The 17556-nt window shown below is 45.3% G+C and overlaps 1 protein-coding gene and 1 long non-coding RNA gene across 3 annotated transcripts in view; one reads left to right on the top strand and one right to left on the bottom strand.

Moving 5' to 3' along the window:
- Window positions 1-9967, bottom strand: part of KPNB1 (karyopherin subunit beta 1) — a 28360-nt gene extending 18393 nt beyond the window's left edge. Inside the window, exons 1-6 of the mRNA XM_053892853.1 lie at window positions 9581-9967; window positions 9419-9477; window positions 7044-7226; window positions 3674-3874; window positions 2583-2735; window positions 665-724 (exon numbers count right to left, since the gene is read on the bottom strand). Of these exons, the coding sequence (XP_053748828.1) occupies window positions 665-724; window positions 2583-2735; window positions 3674-3874; window positions 7044-7226; window positions 9419-9477; window positions 9581-9620 (696 nt within the window). The 5' untranslated portion in view covers window positions 9621-9967. The remainder of the gene's footprint in view (window positions 1-664; window positions 725-2582; window positions 2736-3673; window positions 3875-7043; window positions 7227-9418; window positions 9478-9580) is intronic.
- Window positions 9968-10014: 47 nt separating this feature from the next.
- The window catches only part of LOC128774240 (uncharacterized), a 28859-nt gene continuing 21317 nt past the window's right edge, over window positions 10015-17556 (top strand). The window contains exon 1 of one of the 2 annotated variants that reach the window (XR_008418755.1): window positions 10015-10699. This is a non-coding gene — a long non-coding RNA (uncharacterized LOC128774240). Of the gene's footprint in view, window positions 10730-17556 lie in introns of both variants that reach the window. The other variant, XR_008418756.1, reaches the window with a different exon arrangement.

The following is a 17556-nucleotide window of genomic DNA, read 5'->3' as shown; positions in this document are numbered from 1 at the left end:
ATTTATTTTTCCTCTTTCCTTTTTCCTCTTTCTTTCAACTTTAAAGGTGCCTGTGGAGCCTATGGTGGGACTAAAGTCACAAATGCCACTGAGACTGGATGTTACTCCCACCTGTCTCGAGGGTCAAGGTTTAGGTTACAGCAACAGCAAAAGCTGTTTCAATGGCTACAATGGAAAACAATCACTTGTGTAATTACAGCAATTAAGTAGCAAAGGGGACCAAAAACCATTTCTTCTTAAACCTTTTATAAGACCATAGCAACTTACATTATGTTAACTTTCCAAGTACTGTTTTTCCCTCTTTTACTAAAAACAATGTTAGATGTCAGCCAAACCTTATTTCTGAAATCACCTGATTCCCAACATCTATTTATTTTTTATTTTTTAATGTTTATTCATTTGTTTTGAGAGGGAGAGAGACAGTACAAGCAGGGGAGGGGCAGAGAGAGAATCCCAAGCAGGTTCCGTGCTGTCAGCACAGAGCCTGACGTGGGGCTCAAACTCACGATCCAGGGGATCATGACCTAAGCTGAAACCAAGAGTCAGACGCTTAACCAACTGAGTCACCCAGGTGCCCCTGATTCCCAACATTTCAAACTACTATGCTAGAGACGGCATTTCCTAGGAAAGATGGAAGACAGATATTATCTGACCTCATACTTACCCTTGTATCTGGACACTGTGTGGCTTCACAGACCACCTGCATAATAAAGTGCCTCTCGGACTGTAGGAAGAATAAAAAGAAGAGAATAAGATTCTTCACATATATGAAGATCCTAGACTATCTCTTCAGGGAACACCTAGCACTCCCATAACCCTGACCAACTGAGCAGCTTTGCCCTGACATAGTAATGGCACTGTGAAAGCTATAAAAGAGTTTGCCCCCAGTGTCTATTATATGACCTGCCCTCTAAAGAGGTCCCTAATCTTTTAATCCCCAAAATGACCTTCACTAACAAGACTCCAAGGAGGAAGTAGAAAGGAAAATGTAGGTCACAGAGTTTAAATAAAAATGGTTACAAACAAAAATCCCTACATTAGGAAAATCCATTTCTTTATATTTAAAATTTGAGAATTCAAAACATCTGCTTTACTTAGGGGACAAATTTGTTTTCCGGGAGGTGGCAAATCCCCATCAAATGTGGTACGATACCGGAGAACAGAGCAATGAACTTATTTGCTACTATGCTAAAGCTTCTGAAATGTGGAAGGAAAAAGCCTACTTCCTAAACAATTAGAATTACAATTTGCTTTGTCTTCTTGGACCTCCCTACTTTGTCCACAAGACCAAGAAATGGCAAAAAGCACAGCTGAAGTGTCAACACACACAGATACAAAAAAACTTTCAGATCATATAATCCAGCAATTCCACTTGAGTATATATGTCCCAGAGAACTGAAACCAGGGCCTCAAAGACCTAGTTGTATACCCATGCCCATAGCAGCAGTATTCACAACAGCCAGAAGATGAAAGGAAGCAGCCCACATGTCCACCGACAGATGAATAAACAAAACATGATGTATACCCACAACAGAATATTATTCAGCCTGAGAAAGGAAATTCCGACACACGCTGCGACATGGATGAACCCAAGACATTATGTTAAATGAAGTAAGCCGGTCACCAAAAGGCAAATCAAATACTGTATGACTGATTACACTTAAATAAGGTATCTAGTGTAATCAAATTCATAGAAACAGAAAGTGAAAGAGTGGTTGCCAGGGCCTGGGAAGGGGAAAACATAGAGTTGTTTAATGCATACAGTTGCAGTTTTGCAAGATCAAAAAGTTCTGGAGACTGGTTGCAAAACAACGGGAATATGTTTAACACTACTGAATTGTACATTTACAATGGTTAAGATGTAAATGTTAGGTTACTATAGATTTTAACAGAACTTAAGTAATAGGGGGAAATACTTTCAGGCAAGATAAACTTTCTTTATATATTAATTTTCAAAAGCACCCTTCTAAGGAGGTGTGAAATAGTTCAACTTCTATAATTTTTTTTTCAAGTACATTCTATGGCCAACGTGGGGCTCAAGCATGTGACCTCAAGATCAAGAGTTACATGCTCTACCAGCTGAGCCAGCCAGTTACCCCCCAACCCCCTGCTTTCTTTACAGAGAAAGAGAGAGAGCGAGAGAATTTTAAACAGGCTCGACGCTCAGCACAGAGACACCACAGGACTCTATCCTACGACCTGGGATCATGACCAGAGCTGAAATTAAGTCAGATGCTCAACCCACTGAGCCACCCAGGTGCCCCCCGCCCTTTTGAAGTAAGCTCTACAACTTCAGTCGTATTTTTAAAATCTCAGAGCACATCCACATTTTGATCTGCAGAAGGAAAAACCTAAGCTTAGAAACACTTCAGATCACATTTTCCCCAAAGCCTCATGAAAAAAGGCAAACACCTACTCCAAGACCATTTCTTACATAACACAAATCTTGAATGGAAATGAGTGCACCTAGTAGTGCACTAAATCACAAAACTTAAAACAAAACAAAACCAAACAAAACCAAAAGCCCTTTCATTTGATTGTTACTCCGCACCTTCTAAGCCTTTTTGTCGAAAGAGACTCACCTCTTTGTCAAAGTTTGCTTTGGTGAACTCCAATGAGTTCAGGAGTGCATTAGTAGCCGCCAGCTTCACATTATTACTGGGCTCCTCTTTCCTCATCCCCTGGATTATGGCAGTCAGAATCTCATTGGATTTATCCTGTAGCTGCTCTGGGTCCTGAAACGAGCAGAGAAGCGCAGTGAGTAAAATAATGAGCTCATGACTAATCAGCAGTCCTTTTAACTGTGAAATCACTCGAGTGAGTATCATGACTTTCTCTGATCTCTTTCCACACATTTCCATTTAGGGACAAATCACCTGCAAAATATCCCAAGGTCTAGTCGTCCAAAATCAATCTGAAACAAGTTAAACTCATCAACTTCATCTGATTTCTTAGCACGATGACTCTGGACATGAGGTAATGCTGACTTTTTCTTCCCCCTCTTGTGAAAGGGAAATGGCAGGCTGGTGTTTTTTCTAGTCTATCTGTACCGACTGAAGTAAAGCTTCTGAGGACCAAGGATCAATACCTAGGCACACCATCTAGGCAGTCTAAGTCCAGGTAAAGTGCTGTGGACGTCTTTGCTTCATCAAGTCTGTATATGAAAACAGACACCAAGGGTGGTAACCTCAGCAGCAGCCAGAGTCCCAGGAGGGCTGCATTTCACAAACTATGCTGTGCCTATGGTGGCTAAGCCAACTACAGCAAGGGTTGGCAAACTGTTTCTGTAAAAAAAAAAATAAACGAAGAAAAATAACACAGCATCCTTGGTACACTGAGGATCTTGAGAAAGGGATCCAGGTCAGGGATGTTCTAAGGCAGAGAATATCTTCCTTTAAGAGTCTAGAATCTATACCTCTCCAAGCATACAGATTTCTACTTTTGAGTTTGCAACCCTCAAGTCTCTTTACGTTAGGGCATGATTAGCAATATGAGGATAAGCCAGCTATCCAAATATAGAAGTCTAGATTACAAAAAAGCAGTCCTACTTGCAAAAACACTCTGTAGTAGCTTGGTTTCCTCCATCGTATGATAAAGAACAATCGTAGTACCATGCATGGGACAACCGGGGGAATCAGAGCTATGTATGTTAGATACAGAAGGCAGTACTTACTATATCTTGGCAAATGTAACCAATAGCTTCCAATGTCGACTCTTTCATGTGCTCTGTGCTGTTGGGGTTTGTGACATTGGCCACCAGCTGAGGAATGAGCTCTGGCCATTGGTTCACTGGGATCTCCGCACAAGCAATACCAGCCACACATTGTGAGGCAGAACTAGGCCGGTAAGTTTCTGTGCCCAAAGTCTGCAAAACCTGCACACACACACAAAACAAGATGAAAGATATCAATTTCTAATAATATTTGAACACATTTTGCCTACCGCCAAACCTCTTATATCAGTCTCAATTTTCTGCAACATGCGAAAGTAGAAAAGGCCTAAGTGGTATAGTCAGCTGTCAAAATACAAAAACAAAACCAGCCTCAGTACTAATACCTGCATAATCAACATTGTCCCAGAGCCTAGAAACAAAACTAACCGCCCCCTGCTTCTAAATGGAATTCTCCAAAGCCAGACAGACACCTCACGTCAACGTTCAATGCAACGTAAGAAAACAACAAACAGTCAGAAGGGAGACAACGTTAGAAGGCAAGGGATGACAAAATTCACCTTCCAGGCTCCTTGTCGGTGGTACAATGGGAGGATGCTCACGGCCTTATTTTGTGGACACAAAATGGGGGGTTTTAGAATGAGGCTAACTCTGGGGCATTCAAATGGGTCTGATTCACTGTAGATCATGGTCTAGCCTGATTCAGGGAAGAGAGCTTCCCACTCGTGAAACATGGAACATAGCCTCTTCCCTCTGGTCATTGACAATTTAGCACCCGGGATGACTTTCATAGAAAGGCCTTGGTCAGGGAACATCACTAAGCGCAGACACAAAGTTAATGATGTTACCAACACCTAAGAATGAATCCTTCTTTAACTTCCAATCTAGAAGGATTTGTTTTGTTTGCCCAAGAATCAGAGAACTCTTCTCTCCGCTTTCAACAGATACCAAGAACTAGTTAGATACGCCAATTAAAAGGAGATCTGCTTATCATTAAACTGGTCTTCTTTGAAATGATAATCATACAAGGATTTATGTAAAGGGTAAAGGCACAGGTACAGATAAAGGATGAAGCCACAACTGACCCAGAGTTAATCATTACCACAATCAGCTAATTCAGTCAATGAACTCACTAAGAATCACCAGTGCACTCAAAAGGCAAACAGTTAACTGTTCCTGGCATGAACACAGGACAAAGACTAGCTGCCAGATATTCAGGCCAGCTCTGCTGACTGGGTCAGGTCACTTAGTATCCTGCTTTGTAGCTAATAATAATGAACTCCCCATCCTTCCCCTATACAGTATATCATCCCCTATCCCCACTGCCAACAGCTCTGCCCAGTAACAAACTGTTCTGATTGATTCTAAAGGAAGGCTTTGCTCTCTAGGGTTACCAGAGCTGGAATGGCACGCCGAAAAACTGCACACCGAAGACATGGAGTGGGCGAGTGGGGATGAGACGACCGGTCCAAAACAGCAGGGGCCGAACAGGTATCAACCCAAGTCCGACTAAGAGTTCCAGTTCAAAGTGCCTTTCCACTATGCCACACCGTCTCCTAGTACAGATGCAGAGAGCACCGAATCCCATTGTAACTTTATCTTTTCTCCTTTAAATTGCTTCTGGAAAACTCTTAATTAATACTACTTGAGGTGATTTAGGGGTCACAAATGTCCAACTCCTAAGTACAGAAATTTTTTTTTTTTTTTGACCTGGGGTAATCCTAATGATTATATTCATTATCAGAAATAAGAAGAATAACGAAGTAGCTCTCAACTGTGTCCAAGACCCACATTTCAAAAAAGAAATAACCATCAACACTGAGAAAGTACTAATTACCAGAGGTGCTACGAAAGGGAAAAAAGGCCCTATCAGCTGGTCTTTTTTTTCCATGCAGAAGGGTTCAACAACGCATATACAAAATTCACCCAAATTTAAAAAAGTGTTAAAGGAGTGATGTGCCAAAAAGAGTCAATTACAGTTCTAATCAGGTCTCCTCTCATTTACTACTGCGTAATTCAAGGAAGAAGAGAAACTGAATGGGCACTACACGCACCAAGATTTCCAGTGACTGATGAATGAGCTTCATTTGTATCAAATTACTGAAGGGAAGATTATAATGTTATTACATAAGCAGACCCAATGTGGATAGAAATAGCTCTACATATTCCAAAAAAGATTCAAAATAAATTGGCTTTCATAATCTAGTTCCCAGTCATAAGTACCTTCGTGTAAGACTGGAGAGGGAAGGGATATATAACTTGAAAGAGAGCTCATTGCCTCAAGGGGCACATATTTACCTAATGCTGACACCTAAAACCAGGAAACAGTAAATATGATGTGTAGAATCATGACATGTACAAGCACACATTTAGGAATCCCGCCCCCCATCCCCACCCCCACCGGTTTCCCCCTAAATACCAAGGACCAACTGCTTGACTTACCGTTTTTGGTGCCTTATCCACATTAAGACAGACCACTAAGAACCTCATTAAGTAGGGTGGGTGGGGAGGACATCTGGCCGTATATTTTGAATGTTTCGCTGCAGCTAGAATTATGGATTTTAATTCAACAACAAAGTCACAAGAACTCCATGATGCAAGGGACATCCTACTTTCCTCAAACCTCATCAGTCCACTCTTTGAACACCCTGATTAAAGGCCAGATGTTTCTTAAGGAAGTTTTCCTAATTTGCTAAGTAGATAAAAGCATCATTAACATCATATTCTTATTTTGCCAATTCTTTGGGCTTGAAAGGCCCAGGACACCATTTAGTTCCCCTTTGAACCCCACACTGTGTCATGCCTTATATCACCAAACAATGAGAATTATCTACAGCAGAACTTCAACACGAGCAGGGGCTGGCTGTGAAAAAAAAAAATCATGTTGGAAGACAGGAATATTTACAAAATACTCAAGCCTAACTCCAAAACAGAATCTCTGGAGGGAGCTTGGAAATATACTACTGTTATACATTCCTAAGTGATTCAGATAGTTCAAGTTGAGGAACCACCAATTCATATACTATGTCAATTCACAGATTCTACAAGTTGTGGCATCTAATGCAAGTTCCCCAAACCGCTACAGTTTACCTTAGTTCTGAAAAAAATTCCAATGCATTCATTAATGGGAAATGATGGCACAGTACAGACAAGCTGAACTGAGAAAGGAAATTTTAATCACATACAATTTTTATCTTTAAGTGAGGCTTAGATCTCAGAAACCTATTACACTGTCAGCTCCATCCTATGTAAACGACAGAACTGATCAAGATGTTTCTTGCAGGGGGTCCAGGAGGAAAGGATGGGGTGGGGGTGAAGGGATGTTTCTTGTTCCCAAGGGCTAACACAACCAAAAGGAAATGAAGTTACTTACGTAATTCTTGACTTCCCGTCGAGCATTAGCATCAATTGCAAGCCACCTCTGCTGATATTGTGCCTTGATATCTGGGTCTTTAGACGTCAAAGAGTTCTTGATTTGTAGACCAGCTGCAACTCTGGCAACCTGACTGTTTCCTGGATTTGCCAGCACTCTGGACAGTTCCACAAGGAAAGTGGGCTATTAAGAGAAGATGCACGTGTGAATGAAAATCTCTTTGGGGAATTTCACCGATTGAGGATAGCTTCCAGAGCACCACAACGCTGGGGGAAACTTAAGTTTTTCAGGACATATCACGTCTCAGAAAATGCTACAATACTACTTCAAGATTTCTATAAAAATGTTATATGGTACACAAGGAAGTCATCCATCTTCCCTTGCAGACTCAGCACTTAACAAGAGTACAGATTTTCCTACCAACATAATTCTTACTGCCTGAATCTTCCTATTAGGTCTCCCAGAAAAAAATAAGTTTGACAGTCTAGTAGTCAAAGGATTCTTCTAGGTAATAATGCCTGATACTCAATAAACACTTATTAAATGAACCAATATGTTAGGACAGGGTAGAAAGTAAAATTGTCTCTCTAAATCAAAAAAAAAAAAAAAAAAAAAATCTTAGTCCAAGATGAATATTCAGGGTGGCTTTTGATCTCACATAGGCAGGTAATCTTGTATAACAGAGGTAAATACTTAAAAACCTAAAACACAGATTTAGAAGGCTAGTCCTCTGTTTTATAGCTTGAAGTGCTCAGCAAGAGGGGAACAATGAAAAAAGACAACTTGGAAAATCTCACAATATTTGGAAACAGGAGAAAACTGAAAGATGAAAATGTCAAGGCAAATTTGCCAAGAAAAATGATTTTATGTTTAAGAGTCAACAGTTAACACACGAAAGGCTCCTATATATTTTGGACTTGAGCTGTCCACCAAACATAGTGCATTTCTGAAAAGCGTACTCAATCTTCTGTAACGCATAGGACCCCTAAACTACCCCCTGTTTACAAATTTTAAGACACACTCCTCTTCCCTACAGAGAGCTCTGTCCAATTGGAAAAGTTTTCCAATAGGAAAAACCAAAGCAGACAATTTCTTACCACTAACAAGTTCTGCAGTCACAGCAGAAGATAATTCTTAAAGGTTTTATTAATTATATACCACTAAAAAATATTAGGAATGTCGGAAATAAAATGTTAGGAATAAGACAAAACGCTTATCAATTAGCAGAGGCAGAAACAGGAACATACCCCAAATGGACGTATTATTACTGGTCTTGACTACTGAAAAAAACCCTTTCTATGAAAAATTTAAGGATAAAAAGAGTAGTAAAAACTAGCACATAAGGGGGGGGGATTTAAGACAGTTTGTATAAAATAAGCCTCGTCACTTTTTTTGCTTATATTTTGTCTGAACAACAAAGGAACACATTTGGTTATGGCGTTATTTAGGCTTATTTTCTATTACCTTTAAAAGATGTCAAGTATCAACTACCTTTCCACCTGCTCCCCATCCCCCCCAGTAAGAGGGACATCAAAGAGAATCGTTACTGCCACAGAGGCTGTTTCAACCCCATCCATCACACGTTTTTTATGCAGAGATCCAGTCTAGTGGACTCATCTTCATTTTTTCTATACCCCTTAAACTTGAAAATATTAAAATGAGGAACTTTCCTCTGTGATTTCATCTGGAAACAGGCCCGATCAAGGATGAGCCTCAGCCCGCTGTATGGATACAGATCAGTCTCTACCGATCGAAGTAAAACCAAAAAAACCCAAAACCCCCAACCCCCTCCGAACCCAAAACTAAATAACCCATGGAGGAATAACCAGGCAGAAAAGGGAGAAACATTGCCGGAACGGGTTAGGAGGTATTCGGGTACCAGGCCTGGCCATGAGCACACAACCAAGGGACATAGGAAAGGGTAGACTCTGGGAAGTAGGTGGAGAGAATCATAGGGGGCACGGGACTGGAAGGAGAAGCCGGCCCGGGTCAGAGCAGGGCGGGCAGCTGGGCTCCGATCTTCCACATGGCCCCTAGGCCCGGCTCCCCCACCCCCACCCTTGCTGAACACGCAGCGCCGCGCAACCTAACTTCCCTTCTCTCCCTCTTTCTCCCTCCCGCTGCACCGCCGCCCTCAGGCCGCGCGGCGATTGGGCGGCAGTCACCCCGGCGCGCCGCGCCATTGGCCAGCTGCCGGGGCCCGGGGCGGGACACACCCACCGGCTTCCCGACGGCGGGGTTAGGTTGGACGGGGGGGGAGGGGGACGGAATGGGGCGGGGTGGGTTCCCGAGGCCTGGGCCTCCGGGAGGGCGGGAAGGCCCGCACGCAGGGGATGGGTGGACGGCGGGATGGGGGACGGCGGGGTGGCACGCACCAGGTTTTCCACGGCCGCACGCTCCAAGAACTTCTGCGCCGCTTCCAGTTCCAGCCGATCTGGGGGGGAAGGAAAGCGGGAAGGGGACAGGGTCAGAGGGGCCAGGGTTTCCCCTCCCCCCACCCGGTCACCTCAGCCCGACCCCCGGCCCCCGCGTCCTACCGGGAGACACGGTCTTCTCGAGGATGGTGATCAGCTCCATGGCGGAGGTGGTGGCGGGGATTCCTCCTAAGATGACGGTCCGGCCTCTCGGGCGGCGGCTCTAACTGGGGATGGGGGTTGGGGGTCGGGTGGGAAGGGAGGGTGGGGTGGGGGGCGGGGGTCACCACAAGCCCATTCACCGGCTCCCTCTTGGTAGTCGCCCCGGCTCCCTTTCCTTCCTCCTTTCCTTCCTTCCTCCCTCCTAATTTGCTGCTGGCGGCGGCGGCAGCTGCTCCTCTGGCGGCGGGGGAGGGACCCCGGGGGTAGCTCAGAGCGCGGCTGGTGCTCGGGTGGCGGAGGGAGAAAGAAGGAAGGGAGGCAGTAAGTGAACGGCGGCTCGCAGGGAGGGAGAGAGAGGGAGGGAGGAAGGCGGAGGGATATTCGGGCCGGACCTCTCCGCGGCGGCACCGCGCTCCATGTTGATTGGCTGCCCTCCTGGCCACGCGGAATCCCCAATTGGCCAGGCGGTCAGCGTTGAAGGGCCGCCCTGCGCCCATTCGCCTGCTGGTTTCAAGACCCGGGTTGGCTGGGCGGGCAGCGGAATGAGGCGCGCGGGTTGGCTGAAGAGAGGGAAATTGGGGTGGGGCAGGCGAGAGCCAGCCGCTGATTGGGTTGGCCTGGTAAAGGCCTTGAGCTCAGACCGGCTGAGCGCTGGGAGGAGGGTGGACCAAAGGCGAGACTCTTGGCCCGCGTGATTGGCTGGGACACGAGACGTTGATAGGATAGGGCGCCCGGGAGAACTGGGGAGAGGAGTTCGGGGTCGGGGCCGCGGAAAGGCGGGAGGTGCCCCGCTGCTTTAGGAGCCCGGCGCGGGGCACGATGGGACGCCCCCGGGAAGGGGCGGAGCCATGTTCGGGCTGCGGTTGGGAAAGCGCCGTCACTCCAAGGGGCGTGTCGAGGAGGGTTTCGCGGGCCCTAGCGGGGGAGGCGGGGGGGACCGTTAAAGCCCTGCACCGCGCCCACAGGAAGCTGCTTTCTTGGCCAGGCCTACTTGGTACCAGGCTCTCAGCTGGGAAGGACCTTGAAGACCATGCAGCTCAACTTCCAGTTTGCAGATGTGGAAACTGAAGCCCAGAGAGGGTATGCAACGTGTCCAAGATTACGCAGCCGGTTAGTGGCCTGCTGGGGACTGACCATAAGCGCTCCTGACTGCCCTTGGCCTTACACGCAGCCTCCCCTTCCAGGAGGTGAATGCTAATCCAGTTCCCTTAGCCTTATGTATAGGTTTTGAGGCCTAACTAAAGTGGGGTGGGCATTTGGATGCCCTTATTCTTAGCTACCAGGTGTTTTAACCTGGGAAGGTACCCCTATAAACGCACACTCTTGAACCAGAAAGAATGTATTTGCAGGCATAAAGGATTGTAGTTCTTAGCCTTTTTTAGTTCAAATCCTGCAAGAAACTAATGAAAGCCTTTCTGTAGCAAATGCACATAAAGAAAACGTGCATACACTGACTCCTGGTGAAGAATTTCCTGAATTACTACATTTTCACCATATTGAGTTTGGGCTCATTGGATGTAGCTAGTTTGTGGAGCTCTTTACCATATAGCTTGAGCTTGCGGAATAATTACCCTACTCTAGCCAAACTGGGAAAACCTAGGAGGAACTCTATCCTTCCTGAGAGGTTCCACCCTAGAATTAGGGAAGGTTGGTTAGCTACCTTTAATCCCTAAAAGAAGAAGAGGTCTTTCTCTGCTAGAGCTATCTTTGCAGTTCAGAAGCTGAAAGTGTGAAACCAACCAGTCACCCCATCCTGTGACTGGTTGGTTTCCTATGGCTTAGCAGCCCACCTGGCCCCAGCCTTTGCTTTATCTGTTAACTGAAGGAGAACTGTACTGTGTGTGTAACTTTATTAGGAGTCAGTGGAGGTTAAGTAAGACAACGTGCATGAAAATCCTTTGAGTTGTCCTTATGTGGATTATCCATACTGCAAATGATCCACAGTTTTGCCTCACTCCAATCCAACTTTCTCCTGCCCTCCGGCAGTTTGCTCAATATGATAATACCAGTGAGGGCAAACACATTTTTAAAGTAGCTGGAATAAAATGCTGGGAAGCTACACGTTTTGCCGCAAAGTTCCAGTCGTTTGGTAAGATCCTTACCAAAACCCAAGTGAAATAATTTTTTTAATTGAACTAAGGTTACTGATGGCGCTGTCTAGTCCCTATCGAAAGCACTCCACACTATCCTGCATTCAGCAAATACTAGTGAGGCACCATAACATGAGAGTTTAGCACACAGACTCCAGAAACTTCGTGCTGCGTTCATATTCCCAGCAGTGCCACATTTTCGCCTATGTGACTTACTTTGCTTATATGTAAAATGGGGCTAATCGTTGTACCTACTTCATATAGGTTTTTTGGGAGATCTTAAGTGAGTTAATACGTGTGAAATGCTAGGAACCCTGCTTGGCCTGTTATATATGTTATATATGCATTGGCTATTACCTATTAAGCATTATTTTGTATTAAGCAAGCGGTTCTTGGTCTTTGGCTTATTAGGAAAGAAAGACTTTAATTAATGAATCTCATAAACAAATGTAAAGTTGGAAGAGTGATCCAGTCAGAGGCTCAGGGAAAGCTTACCTGAGAAAGGGAAGAGTTACTCAGATGGAGAAGGGAGGAACAGCATGTGCAAAGGCCCTGTGAAAGGAAGGAGCACGGGCATTATAAGGAACTGCAAGAAGGCCAACACCCCCAGAGCACAGAGAGCAAGGGATTGAGATAAAGTTGGGAGTGTTGAGTAAAGGAAAAAGCATATGAGACATTGTGTGCCATGCGTATGATTTTGTCTGTATTCTAAGAGCAAAAGCAGCTGTTTTAAGGTCTTAAAATCAGTGGTTATAATGTGGAGATTAGACTGGAAGGAGGGGAGAGGAGATGCAGGGAGACCAGTTAGGAGGCCATGGCCATAATCCAGATAAGAGATGATACATGTAGAAGCGAGAAAGGGAGGTTGTAGTGGAAATAGGAATAGATATCAAGATTCATTGAACTTGGTAATTGATTGGAAGAAGAGGGAGGGAGCACTGGTGCCTACTTGACTTCTGGCTTACACTAGGGAATGGATGATGATGTGATGGCATCTGCAGTGTTTCCCAAGTAGGAGAAATCGGAGGCCATGTGGTCTGGTAGAATGGAGAGGTACACAGGGGCTTCAAGTTTCCTTCCTTCCTTCCTTCCTTCCTTCCTTCCTTCCTTCCTTCCTTCCTTCCTTCGTTCTTCCTTCCTTCCTTTTTAACGTTTATTTATTTTTGAGAGAGACAGAGACAGAGCATGAGTTGGGGAGGGGCAGAGGGAGACGCAGACACAGAATCCGAAGTGGGCTCCGTGTTCTGAGCTGTCAGCACAGAGCCCAGCGCAGGGCTCGAACTCACAGATTGCAAGATCGTGACCTGAGCCAAAGTCAGATGCTTAACTGACTGAGCCACCCAAGCACCCCATTCGAGTTGTATTTCTTGAGCTGTACTTGGTGTCCGCAGGTTTTAATATGTTATTCTGTGTAACCATTTGAACGCCAGGAATATTCACGTCCGATGGACAAATTCTGAAATTAAAGAGAACTGGGTTTTCGTCTTACTCTGCCACTTCCTGCCGTGCGCTCTTGAACACGTTACTTAACCTCTTGGATCCGTGAAATGGGGGGAATCTGTGCGATTTTGAACATAAATGGGAACCTCTCCTCAAAGTGCTCGTTGCAAGTGTCTTGTGCCAGGAGACGCTAACCGGCGTCTTTGAAGCAAGTGTGTTCGTGAAGGGACAGACCTGCTGGCGTGTCCCCACCCAGTCACGCAGCCCACGGTGCCTGTGGGTGAGAAGACTGGCTGCAGGGGGAGAAGCAGTCAGGCTGTGGCCTGATGCCCTTTCCTCCTGAGCAAAGCTAACTGACCTCAGAGGGGTCAAACCGTGGCTTCCTCAGCACTGAGAAAGAACAGAGGTGAGTACAACCCCTGGAGAACTGAGTGCCCCCTGCTTAGTAATGGGGCAAAATATTATTGCCATCTTCCTGACTTGCCACATCACACTTCTTCCAAGTACTTTAGAAAAGAGATCATTTGCACGGAAAAGCAGGGCAGAAATACTATTATCATAAAACACCTCTCTTGTTGCCTGTGGCCGGGCCCTTTGCTCACTAGGCTCTAGCCTTCTTGTGGTTCTTTGGACACACCTTGATCTGCGAGTGTCAGGACCTTGGCATTTGCTGTCCTTCTGCCTGGGTCACTCTCCCCCGGTCGTTCCTTCTCGTTCTTCTCAGTTCAGATGTCACTTCTTCAGAGAGGTGTTCCTTGATCACCCCATCTCAGGTAGTTTCCAAGATACTCGTGACAGGACCCTACTTGATTATCTTCAGAACTTCTCGATACCCGGAATGATCTGTTGCTGCTATCTGACCCCACCCCCGCCAGAATGCGTGTTCCACAAGAGCAGGGATCATGTCTGTCTTGTTTGTTGCTTAAAGTTGTGTCTCATACTGTGGTAGGTGCTCAAATATTTACGAAATGGATGAAGCATGCAACATGTTCTTCTGGCCTGTGAGAAGTGACTGTCTAGTTGTGTTACAACGTGCTTTATAACTTACCTCACCCTCTTTTCCAGTGTTACTCATACTGGACCGCATGCGTTACCTTTGGTCCAATCAAGCCAACCATGTCACTGTATCCTGCAGAAGTAGCTCATCACTGTCGCAGGCCTGTCCCAGGCCTGTCCCCCACCTGGAATTCCCTCTTCGTCCCTCTCTGTCTTCAAGGTGGTACTCTTGTTAATTTGTTCATTGGACTACATTAATTTTGGGGCTCCCCTCCCCTGGGCATTTCAAGTTTAACATGGGACTATGAAAATGGCCATAAGAACTGTATGGAGCTAAAGTCTCAGAGAAGGAAGAGAGATGTGTTTCCTGGCTTAGTTATGAGAACGCTTAGTAGACAAGGGAGGATTTGAGCCAAACCTTGGAGGGTTGGAGAGGATTAGAGGGTGCAAGGAAGCCTTCCCTAGCTAAGGTTGCTCTCTCTGCTTAGTGATCTTGGGAATGTTTACTTGAGACCTCTGTGCCTCGGTCTCCTCACCTGTAAAATGGGCGTAAGAGTCTTAGCCGTGGGCATGAGACCTGTACAGTCACACAGGCACTTACAACGTCTGGCCCCTCACTTGGTTTAATGCTCTGTTGTCACCATGTGAAATTCTTAATGATTTTTGAACAAGGGGCCCCGCGGGTTGTGTTCTGATCTTGCCTCCTAGAGTTACTGAAAAGTCCTAGGAAGTAGATACGTGTACATTTTTAGAACAGTGAGGGCCTGGCATATAAAGAGGGTTTAGTAAGTGCTAGCTGTTATTATTGTTATTGGTATATTTATTCTCAGAACTCTTGTAACAGTATAGCTCACCGCGCACCTCAGGTTAGCATTTAAGCAACCAACAAATACTTTGAGTGCCTGCTCTATTAAGGTACCAGATGGGTCACCAAGATAAATAGTGCAGCACTTCTATCCTGGTTCAAAGAACAAAACATGTATTTTAAACATACTAGTGGGGTCCCTGGCTGGCTCAGCCAGTAGAGCGTGTGACTCTTGATCTTGGTGCCATGGGTTTGAGCCTTATGTTGGGTGTAGAGATTACTTAAATAAACAAATATTAAAAAAAAAAAAAATAGGGGTGCCTGGGTGGTTCAGTCGGTTAGTCTTCTGACTTCAGCTCAGGTCACGATCTCACAGTTCGTGAGTTCGAGCCCCGTGTCGGGCTCTGTGCTGACAGCTCAGAGCCTGGAGCCCGCCTCCAGTTCTGTGTCTCCCTCTCTCTCTGCCCCTCCACTGCTCATGCTCTGTCTCTCTCTCTCTTTCTCAAAAATAAATAAACTTAAAAAAAAATAAATATACTAATTAGTAATAAGTAATACATGATATGTGTCAAATGAAGACTATAAGAATTTTTAAAAATCGAATTTGGGGGCCCTACCTTCAGATAGTAGCTCTGGTGTGGGGCCTTAGATTCTGTTCCCCAGGTGATTTTATTTATTTATTTTTTTTAACGTTTATTTATTTTTGAGACAGAGAGAGACAGAGCATGAACGGGGGAGAGTCAGAGAGAGAGAGGGAGGCACAGAGTCTGAAACAGGCCCCAGGCTCTGAGCTGTCAGCACAGAGCCTGACGCGGGGCTCGAACTCACGAACTGCAAGATCATGACCTGAGCCGAAGTCGGTCGCTTAACGGACTGAGCCACCCAGGTGCCCCTCCCTAGGTGATTTTAATGAACAGGCAAGTTTTGTAACCACTGGCATGAACTCTAGGGAGGCCTTGTGGAACAGAAGTGAAAGTCTGGCAATGGAATCTATCAGACCGGGGCGGGGGAGGGGTTCAAGTCCTGCCACCTGCTAGCTCTATCACATTGTAGAAGTTCCTTAGCCTCTCAGTTGCCTCCTCTGTAAACATTAAAACCATACTTTAAAGATTAAATTTTAAAATGCTTGAAAAAGCTGAGTGTACATGTACAGTGGATATTTAATTATGGGTTACTTCCTTGAGAGGGGGAGGGGAAAGATGGTATCCTAGGAAGGGGCAGTCTTAGAAGGCTTGCTGAAGAAGATAGTTCCTCCCTGCAAGCATTGTATTTGGATGGGAACAGGGTTTCTGATTACACACTCCAGCAACAGTCAAGAACAGTCAAGATATTAGGTGGCCCTATTAGAAGAATGCTAAATCCCTAAGTAATTGATGGGATTTAGTGGCTTATTAGATACAGAGGAGAGGAAAGATGGAGGTTGAGTCCTGTGTCTCCAGCTTGAGCGAGAGCGGGTCATTTTCAAACCAAGGTCAGGTATAGAAGCTGAGTTGGTGTAGCAAGGTGGGGTAGAGGTTGGAGCAGGGGTCGTGAGTCCAGTTTTTTTTTTTTTTTTTAAACACCATTCGTTTTTAAATTTTTTTTTAATGTTTATTTATTTTTGACAGAGAGAGAGAGAGAGACAGAGCATGAGCAGGGGAGGGGCAGAGAGAGGGAGACACAGAATCCAAAGCAGGCTCCAGACCCTGAGCCATCAGCACAGAGCCTGATGCAGGGCTTGAATTCACAGACCGCGAGATCGTGACCTGAGCCGAAGTCGGATGCTCAACCGACTGAGCCACCCAGGCGCCCCAAGTCCAGTTTTAAAAACATTTAGTTTTTAACATGAGGAGATATCCAAGGGAAACTAGACATTCTTGATTGGGACTTTGGGGAAGGGCTGGTGCTTGGGGTTAGAAGTCAGTAGATCAGAAACAATCATTGAGGTCCTAAGAGTAAATTATGTCTTGAAGGACGTTGCGTAAAGACAAAAGCAAAACATTTGGGGAATGGAAATGGGGTTGCAAACTAGTAGTCACTAAAGTAAGGGAGAAGAAAAGGAACACCAGAGGTAGGAAAAGAAATGGGTGAGTGGACTGTTGATAGTTGTAGGAGTCTGAATAATGTTCCCCCAACGATGTCCCCATGCTAATCCCTGGAACCCGAGAATGTGTTAATTCATGTGGCAAAAGGGACCTCGTCCATGTGATTAAATGAAAGATTTTGAGACGGGGAGATTTTCCTGGATTATCTGGGTGGACCCAGTTTAATCACAAAGGTCCTTACAGGAGGGAGGCAGGAGGATGAGCCAGGCAAGGTGACGTGATGACAGAAGTAGAGGCTGGCATGATGGGCCATGAGCCAAGGAACGTTGGCAGCTTCTAGAAGCTGCAGGAGGCAAGGAGCAGCTTCTCTCCTAGAGCTTCTAGAAGAAAACAGCCCTGCTGACCCATTTGAGACTTCTAACTTCCAGAATGGTAAGAAGATACTTTGTGTTGCTTTAAGCCACTGCTTGTAGCAATAGGAAACAGATACAAGAATAACAAATAGAAACAATCTACATCTCTAAGAATGATAGATGGATTAAGCAAGCTGCTATATGTTGGTATGATGACCGCTATACTGGT

This window comes from Panthera pardus, unplaced genomic scaffold (genome assembly GCF_024362965.1).
Source record: "Panthera pardus isolate Hobbes unplaced genomic scaffold, ASM2436296v1 HiC_scaffold_3, whole genome shotgun sequence".
In the NCBI taxonomy this organism is placed as follows: Eukaryota; Metazoa; Chordata; class Mammalia; order Carnivora; family Felidae; genus Panthera; species Panthera pardus.
This window is presented reverse-complemented; position numbering and strand designations above follow the sequence as displayed.